Source organism: Hydra vulgaris, chromosome 01 (assembly GCF_038396675.1).
Source record: "Hydra vulgaris chromosome 01, alternate assembly HydraT2T_AEP".
Classification (NCBI taxonomy): domain Eukaryota; kingdom Metazoa; phylum Cnidaria; class Hydrozoa; order Anthoathecata; family Hydridae; genus Hydra; species Hydra vulgaris.
The window spans coordinates 36,473,508-36,483,793 of record NC_088920.1 but is presented as its reverse complement, the minus strand read 5'-3'; the positions used below and the strand labels follow the sequence as shown (position 1 = coordinate 36,483,793).

Below are 10,286 nucleotides of genomic sequence, written 5' to 3'. Positions count from 1 at the left end.
CTTTTTTTTTGCATAGTTTTATATAAAGAATAATTTTTCACTCGTTATTTCATAAAATATTGATAGCAATCTTTTATCTTATAAGTGTTATAGTGTATTTTATATATTATAGTGAATGACATCCGAAAAATAAAAGATGGGTTTGAGCCCCCGAAATGTCAAAATGTCGAACACTGGACACCATCCTAAGTTCGACGGGTTTTTTTTTCCAGTATTCGACACTTATTTAATTTTTAAAAATTTAAGTACTTCTTCAAACACAAGTGTTTAAATGCTACGTAGCAAAACAAAAAAGTATTTTTTTTATAGTTTACAACGTAAAATATAAAAAAAATACTTTAAACAATAGATTTAAATGTCTGTACTTTATATTTTTACAGCGTAGGATAAATGATTACAATTTAAACTAAAGTGGGATACATCATTTTTCTGCTTTAATTTTGTGGTATTCTTAGCATCACAGCTTGATTTTCTTTTAACAACAGCCGTAGGTGTTTTTTTTCTTTCCTGCATTTGTCAATCGTACTTGTTTGCAACTTTTTTGGCGACAGTAGTATCTTTTTTTTGTTGTTACAAATGATTCTAAACGAGTACACTCTTGCAAAACACCTTCAAACAAAAACAACTCGCTTGAATGCTCAACCTCTTTTATTAGTTTGCTGTAATCTGGGACTTCTGAGTTAAAGGGATAGATGTTAGATTTTCTAAATGAATTTTTTATTTTGCATTTGCTCATAGCAGAACAATAAAGAAGAAGCAAATGTTTCAAGGTGAATAAAATGAATAATATAAATATTAAAAGTTAAAAATATATTAAAATATATTAAAAATAAATAATTAAAATAAAATATTAAATATTCTAAGAAGTACTTACGAGAAAATTAATAATGTACATATTATTGTTCTTTGCTCTGTATTCTTTAACAATTTAGACAATTAAAGGTGGAGGGAGAGACCCATCAGCACCCATGTTTGCTGAAAAGAAAGAAAGGAGTAGACCTAAATGTAGCCCAAACTTTAGAATAAGCATTTAGTTGAATGCAATTTAATGTCCAGTATTTTAATAAAATAATTAGGCGTATCGAAGATATTAACAGACATAGGCCAAAACATTAGCCTTGACTGTAACCATAATAAGAGAAATATTAACAAGGGATTTAATAAGTAATAAGACTAAACTTACCAAGCAGTATAACACGTTCTTTTGCATTTGTTGGTGTTCCATAGTGGACATTTTTAGAGCCTTTCTCTGCCAAAACCCTTTTAATTCTTGTTGAAAATTGAAAACCCGATTCATGTATATTAAAATGTCTGCTTGCCTCTTTTGTTATGCCAAGAATATCATTTTCTGCCAAGTATGCTATTATGTCTGCAAATCATTGCTGCACTACTTGCTTGCTAACATTCATTCTTATTGTGCTCAAAGATTCGCTGGTGTGCGTGACTATATTTGGGTATCTCTTCATGAAGAGTGAATACCTAATGAAATAAATTGTAAGTCAGTACAGTTTATAGATAGACAGTATCGGACAAAACGAGTGCAACCAAATAATGCTAATTTAGTTTCCATATATAGAAGTGCTGCATTTTTTCAATTTAGAGAAATAACTATGTAACTGTTTAGAGACAAAGTTCTTCAAGTTTTATTTATCACAAAGTTCATTGTTTGTACCCGAAAATTAATAAATTAATCAAAAGTATTAAAAAAAGTTGATTTCCTTTTGGATAAAACAAGTGCAACTCGACAAAATGTTGACCAAGCTGTATTTCGCTATCAATATTTCGTGGCGAATCCTTTGTTGTCGATCACAGCCTTGCATCTTCAAGGCATAGATTCGATCAGGTGATCAATGAAACTTTGTGGAATCGCTACCCAGGCCTTTTGGATTTGTTCAAACAGTTGATCCTTATTACGAACACCTTCACAATTAATTCTGAGGTTGACGATCTCCCACAGGTTCTCGATAGAGTTGAGATCCGGAGATTGAGGCGGCTAATCCATCACCGATAGGTGGTTGTCTTGAAACCACTGCTTGACTACTTTTGCAGTGTGTTTCGGATCGTTGTCTTGCTGAAAAACCCATTTTATTGGCATATTCCATTCAGCATGAGGTAACATAACATCTTTCAGGATATTTTTATACATGAAACGGTCCATTATTCCATCGTTTCGATGTATTGGACCTAGACCGTTAGCAGAAAAAAAAACCCCAGACCATTACATTGCCTTCACCATGCTTCACGGTCTTATGGCAGTCACGTTAATCGAGGCGTTTTCCGGCCGGTCGACGTAAACGGCAAATGCCATCGCTCCCAATAATGTTGAACTTCAATTCATCACTGAACAGGACAGTTCGCCATTTCTGCACATTCCAGTCAATATGAGATGTAGCAAACAGGAGTCTTTTCTTCTGGTTTTTTAGTGAAATCAGCGGTTTCTTTGCAGGGCATCGAGAAAACAATCCGGCTTCAACAGCACGTTGTCTGATTGTTCAGTCCGATACAGGCAGCTCTAATTGCTTTTGTATCTTGACTGATGATATCCAGGGATCCTTCTTGACGAATCTGACGATCATAGAATCCTCTCTAGAAGTGGTGGAATGCGGTCTTCCACCTTTGTTATCTGCTGCCAACTTCCCCGTAGAACGATATTTGGAACATAGTCTTGATACGGTCCATTTTTTCACGCGATATTCATCACAAATACTTTTTTGTGACATTCCACTTACGTAATCGCCAATAATTTTTTTTCTTAGTTCCAATCCAGACTGTCCATTCCAAGACATGAGCCATTTTTGCACTTGAAGTCATAAAAATATTAAAAATAAATAATCACGCTTCTCAAGGCTTACCGTGTTACATTTACCTTGTGATGATACAATAATGCTCTGTGGAACATAACATCTTGGTTGGATGTGGACTGTATTGATGTAATGAAACACTTGTTGTATTTCACTTTTTGTATTGATGTTCTTCGATAAAACACTTTGATAAAACTCACTTCGATAAACTGTCTTGATAGTACTGACTGATTGACTTCCATATACTGACTGAATTACATGTCGATATACATGTCTCTTATATAGTAAAATGAACCTGTGTGAACCTGTTCTGGAAGATTCTAGATGCTTCTTTTCGATGCTTCTGGAAGCTTCTCGATGCGCCTGGATGCTTCTGAATGTTTCTGGATATTTCTGGATGCTACTGGATGCTTCCAGATGCTTCTTCTGGAAACTTCTGCATGCTTCTGGAAACTTCTGGATACTTCCTTTAACTATTAAAAAACTTCCGTGACTTTGACACGGACCAGACTTAAGAAAATGAAACAAACCAAAAAAGTTGCACTTGTTTTGTCCGGTGCAAAATGGCACTTGTCAACGAAGTTCTGCCTGTGTGCTGTCACCTGTCAGCTGATTGCTCATGTCATGGCATGCTATGACTCCAGACTCCTGAACTGTTTGCTGTGGTAGTATAATTCGTTTTGTTTTTAAGACATGTAAAATTAGGAACACTTTTTAGCATTGCTCGATGTTGGTTGCAAATGTTTTGTCCAATACTGTATGTACATATATATAAATAATTATATATAACAGATCAATTTTTAAAACTAGAAGTTGAAACAAATTCCAAAAAACAAAATGACAATTAAAATTTTAGTTTTTGACTCATTAGTATTTAACTATAAATATGACTAACCATTTTCCCCCAGGCACTAAAGTCCCAGCTCGCCCAAATTTAAAAGGCCGATTGCTGTATATCTCAAGGAAATTCCTTTCATCAGATATAATTTTTACTGAAAAATATACAGAAAGTTATAGAGAAAATATACAAAAAGTTATAGCACGGCTTTGATTACAGTAAAAACTGATTACAGAATTAATTAACTAATAGGACATTAAAAATGTCCACTTTACCTCTTAGCATCTTCAATTGCATTGTCAATATCATCCTCTGTATATTTATGTATATTATGGATCTTTATGTCATTCTAGAGCAAAGTTCTGACTTATCATAAAAAAGTGACTTATATCAACAGGATTTCAACAATATGATCAACAAGATAAGTATAGACCTATATGTATATTGGGATCTGTATATTTATGTATATTATGGATCTTTATGTCATTCTAGAGCAGCTGCTTATTTTAGGAGACATCTTAACTTTATTTTACTTTTAATTTAACTAATTTTAATGTCAAAACACAGAGTAGGAAACAAAGCGGAGACAGATTAAAATAAAGATAAGATTGATATTAGAGATTTATTTATTTACAGTGTTTCAAACTACAACATTGTTAATCCCTTGGAGATTAATTTCGAACCAAGGAGTTCTCAAATAAATCAATGCTTGTATTGTTATTAAATGTGATTTTATTCTTCTAAACCATTCAACGAACGAATTGACGATTGCAACTTGCAATCGTTAATGATTGTTCAAATAGAAATTTACAAAGCATCAATTCCAAACTTTACGAACCTTAAAAAGTCTATAGGGAATTGTTGTTTAACAATCATAACAATCCAGAAAGTAATATTTTTTTATAGTAAATCTCTAAAAACCCTAGCAAACAACAAAAAAAATTTCCGTCGATGACTAGAATGCGGTCTTGTCGAAGACTAAAATTTAATAACTTAAATGTTAGAAGTGTTAGTTTCAAATATAAATCTCTGGCCAAAATTACATAAAATATGTGGTTCAGAACCCTTATTATATGATAAAGTAATAATAATAATAGAATTTTTAATTTTTTTCGAATACTGGAAAACAAAATAAATTGCAGTCTTTGACACCCCTTTTACCCCCCACTTCCTTTTCAATTTTTTGATTTTAAATGATTGTAAATTTATCTCATCTATTTCAGTGTCAGCATGAAAAAATAAAAATTAAAATACATTACATCTGTCATGCGTTTCTTGTGGTTATCTGGAAATAGTTATGAAAATTATTCCTTAGAGTTAAGGGTACTTACGGAACTTTTTTTGCTCCAAATCATCGTACACGTTTATTTTTATGTTTACGATAACCAAACTTCCTTCATACATAAAGGAAAGATCATTTCAGACTCTATTTTGGCACTTTACTTCAGTTAGTGTTTGCTCAGACTATTTTTTAGTGAAACACGTCGAAGACTGGAAGGGGTGTCGACCACTGGGTGGTTTACCCTTTATGCACTCCAAAAACAATCTGTTAGAAAAAGCAACGGATTGCTTTTTTACGTTAAATTAACGTAGTAATTCGTAACCAAAAATCACAAAATTAACGGAGTAAAATTAACTATTTACGGATTCTTCGAAATTTCGTTAATTCGACGGATTTTAAATTGTGTTTATCCATTTGCTTTTTCTCCTAAATTTTAGCAGAGAAAGCAAATGGATAAGCACAATTTAAATGGCACTCTGTTATTTGTAATTTCGAAGGTTATTAAACTTATTTTAAATTTTCTATATAAAGCATTGAATATATAATTTTTTTAATATGATAAACTAAAGGGTTAGTTAAACAATTATTTCTATAATATAGACTATATAAATTGTATATATTCTTGTGTGACGTGACATGTAGTAATTTACGATATAAATTTAAATCAGTTGTAAAATTAAAAATGTTAACATTTCTTTTGATGGGTATCATTATTTAGTTTAGTTGCAGCTATGTTTACATAGAGCTAGTTTATATGCTTTTATAATTTGCAATTTTAACTTTAGACATGTGGCATTAAATATAAGTTCTAATATTAATACTTTTAACGTGTTTTATTATTATTAAACAAAAAGGTGAGAGGCTTATTTTCTTTTATTCTTGACAACTACTGATGTGTGTTAAAATTTTAGAACCTTATAGTTAGCAGGTAAGGTTATCTTTTGTAGCGCATTTAATTTTTGTTTAATACATTAAAATGTAGAACTAATAAAAGAACATAATTTTTATTTGTAATTTAGAAAAAAAGAATTAGCAACAAATGTTTCTTACAGGGTTATTAGTAAAAATTTATTTTCTTATATTGTGGTATATCATTTATATTCAATATTTTCTTTATTGTGTTTTAAGGTTTGTTTATCTTGTAATAATCGACAATAAACGTTTAATAATTTGTTTGTAATAATCGTTTGTAATAATCGACATAATAATAATAAGTTTGTAATAATCGACAATAAACGTTTGTTTATCTTGTAATAATCGAGGTTGCTGGAATTGAAATATGCGCACACGCGAATTTACAACAGTATTAAAAATTGAAACCTAGTATAGTAACAAATGTATACGTGTGTTTTTTATATAAATGTTTTTTGATCTTGAATATAATAACTGCATTAATAAAATATACTTCTAAAAACTTTTTTTATTTTTATTGTAATTGAAAGTTTCTATATTGAATTAAATTTTTTCAAGTATTTAATTAGTTTTCAATTTAAAAGTTAAAACGTTTTTAAAGCTTGCTAAAAAATCTCTCCCAATCATATTAGTTTGTATAATTAATACTGCTTGTATCAGATGTTGAATATCATAATAAAATAATTTATATATTAAAAGTAAGGACTATTTTGTAATAAAATCTCAGTTCTATCTGGCTTAATTCTTTTCTAATTAAGGGAATAGTAAATTATTCAATACGATGACGTATTAAATTCTTTATTTTACCAAAACAGCAAAAGCCGCCTCGTGTAATAATTCCTTTTAAAATTTTAAAAATTTTTATATTTTAATAATTCCTTTTAAAATTTTAAAAATTTTTTTATTGAACGAACAGAATAATTCCGTAATTTCAATGGACTAATATCGACGAACTTCAATCTGTCAAAATTTTAATCCGCTAACATAACGGAAAATCCTTTGGTGCAATAGCAATATATATATGTATGTATGTATATATATATATATATATATATATATATATATATATATATATATATATATATATATATATATATAGACACACGCAAACACGCGCGCGCGCACACACACACACCAATGAATTGTTTTTTGCGTTAAAAATTCCTAAACTTTTTCTTTTTTAATAGTGGATTAACGAGTTAAAAAAAACAAAAATTAAAAAGTGACTTATTTTCTTGTTATTTAATGTCTAACATTCATATTTAATATTCTTTATATATAACATTTGCAGAATATTGAATAAAAAACAATGATTAAAAAAAATTAAAAAATTTAAAGAGGATTCGAGTATAGAAAGAATGCTTTTAATTTTCGAAAAACAATAACTTAAAAAAATAAATAAAAAATACATAAATTTAAGGGTGAAAGTTGTTTATAAACATAATTTCAAAATTAAAGACATTTTTTTAAAATTTTTAACTTACAGCATAAAATAATTATAGAGAAAAAAAGATGAATAAATAATATAAATCTATATAAAACATATACAATGTATGTTACAAGCTGTATGTTACACGATAATGTATGATACACCCTGTCAGTAAATGAGATTGCTTTAAACGCCCAGAAACATTATAACATGCTATGCCTAAGCTGTTTGATATGCGAATCACAAAGACTGATTTATTGTTTAAAGACCATCGAAAATATGTCTTATAACTCTAATACTTCAAGTAACAGGAAACACGAACGTAGAAAACAACTTTTTACATTGAGTTCTCGCGTAACTCTGTTTTGAAAAATAATTTGATTTAGCCGTGATAAATAAAACTCTTGGCAAAAAAATATTTAATCCAATTGATTAAAAGTAATTTTAGTCTTCTAATGAATTAAGCCAATATTTTTAAATTCAGCAAAACTCAAAAAAAAAAAATCACTTGAAAATAAATATCAATGCAATGTGATATGAACCATCTTCCATTACCACGTTTCTGATTTCACTAACGTTGTTTAACCGTTGTTCATGGTATGCATAGAATGGAACTGCAACATTCGCTCACCACCGCTATCGATAACTCAAATATAGCAAAGATTCAAAAATAGCAGGAATACTAGTTTAGGTTCATTCACATTCTAACAACGAACACAAACCAGAAAGAATATCATCACGCATTTTTTTATATGCCCACTTGTCGCCGCCTACACGGCGCATTTTTACCCCACTAAGAAGGCTTCCATTCCATATAGGTTGAATATCGATTTCCACTTGAACGCCTTTTTTATACAATGAAAAATAACTGTCAGACTGACTATAATCAATCTCAGGTCGACAATCTAAACAATGTTTTACAGCCGCAACTATTTCCTCTATACCAAGTGCGGAAGTCATGTCCACACTTAGTGTTTTCAATAAACGGTCACGTTTTAAATCCTTTTCATTTTTTAATTCTTCATTTCCTTCTACATTATTATTCCAAACTAATTCATTACTATTTGATAAAGGATGGCTAGTACGTAAACAATGTGTGTTTAAATTAGAATCGTGTAAACGAGGCGGCGAGGAGCTGTTGAACAAACTAATATTGTTATATCTGAACTGTGGTTGTGAATGAGTGTCAATTTCCATGGTAGCTGATGGGTTTGAGGGATCTAGTGTTTCAAGTTGGGGCTGATAGCTACTGATTCCTAAAGCCGAAACACCGTTAGAAACTTTTAAATTTAGTTTCATCATTTCATTAGGTAGTTCAGTTTCGTTTATTGAATTTAAATCTGAAGAGTTATCATTTGAAAGAGAATTGTTTTGATTAGCTAAAAAATCGGAATCAAAAAATTGGCTTTCTAATTGCATATTTTCTCTTTCAGCTGCTAATAGAAAAAGTTGTTTTTCATTCTCTTTCATTTGTTTCTCAAGAAACTTTCTTTGGACAAGGTGTTGAACATGAAGATTTTCCCAAGCTTCTTCCTGCTGTTTTTGCAATGTGGCAAGACTAACATCAGGATTGTCAGGCGGTGATAATTCAGAAGTTTTATCATCCAGAAAATAAGGAAAGGGATAACAATTAGGTGGATGAAGAGAATGTGTAACCGCTTGATTGTCACAATATTGTTCTCTCAATTTCTTGTGTTCTTCACGCACCTGTTTCAACATATTTTCGGAATCTTCAGATTTTTTTTTATCTGTAAAGAGTAGTGCTCCCTCAGATAAACGTCTTTCATTTGACAATCGAGATCTTGCTTCAGGACTCAGAGGAAGATATGGCGTTAGATTAGTGCGCTCCCGGTCTCTAGCTTTTGTGTTTCCAGAAACACGTTTTGTTTTTACTGATATTTGTGGAATAACATTAAAAGAGTCTATATTATGCTCTTCCACTGTGGGTTCTAATATACAATTATAAGTATGCCTCTGTCTACTGCCACGGGACCGCATATATTTTTGCACTGCTTCAAAGTCTGGTTCTCCATCAGATTCTGAGCCTGTATTATCATTTTCAGGGACTTCAATGAGACTATCATGGTTTTCAGTGCTCTCCTTATTATGAGACTTATTATTTTTTTTGCTATGAAGCAAATTAAATTGAGCAATACTGTTTTGCAAAGTGGCTGCACCATCTGAAGCACGACGATTAAATTCCGGACGAACTTGAAGAACTGCAGGACGAGGTAAATGCTGTTCTTTATAATTTAATTGTTCTCTTTCACAATAAATTGGAGACGGAGACCTATATGTTGAAAGTTCAGATGTTTTTTCTGTGTGATTTTTTAAGGTTTTACGTGAATCTGGTATATGTGAAACTGCTATTGTACCACGTCTTTTTGAAAAATACCGAGCTAATTCTGCTGCACTTGGTTGACCTTCTTCAATCTCAATTTCCTGTGGTTCAATAGATTCAAACTGATTCACATCACAAACGGTCTTCTCTTGAATTAGCTTAAGATTATTAAATTCTTTATGCGTGTCTGGGATTCTGTCCTGAACGGAAGTTTCTTTTAGGTTTTTTAAATGTTTATCCAACAGTATATGATACAAACCGTAAGTTTGATTAAACATACTATTATTAACACACTAAAAAAATTAAAAAACAAAAATATTATATTCAAAAATCACTGAAAAATAAACAAAAGTTACTAATAATTATTTATGGTCATAAAAATTTATAATTACCAATTTTTGTTTTCATATTTTTATATAACAAAAAAAAAACTTTTACTCATTTAAAGATCAAGACACCTAATTGTCACTTTTTTATAAATAAAGATAAAGTTATAAAGTACTTCTGATATAAAGTGATAATTTCTCATTACACTATGATTATACTGTATAAAATACCTTAAAATGATTATATTCAATATTTGCCTAAAGTAATTGTAATCGAAAATCATAAAACCTTAATTATTAAAGTTAGTTTATTGTGTTTTTATTTTATTATAGTAAAATTGTGAAGGTTTTTTCTTC

The 10,286-nt window shown here is 30.3% G+C and overlaps 1 protein-coding gene across 1 annotated transcript in view; it reads right to left on the bottom strand.

The window, feature by feature from the left end:
- Nucleotides 1-7,048: 7,048 nt before the first annotated feature.
- LOC100209362 (serine/threonine-protein kinase SIK3) overlaps nt 7,049-10,286 on the bottom strand; it is a 32,809-nt gene continuing 29,571 nt past the window's right edge. Inside the window, exon 8 of the mRNA XM_065788041.1 lies at nt 7,049-9,896. Within this exon, the coding sequence (XP_065644113.1) occupies nt 7,956-9,896 (1,941 nt within the window). The 3' untranslated portion in view covers nt 7,049-7,955. The remainder of the gene's footprint in view (nt 9,897-10,286) is intronic.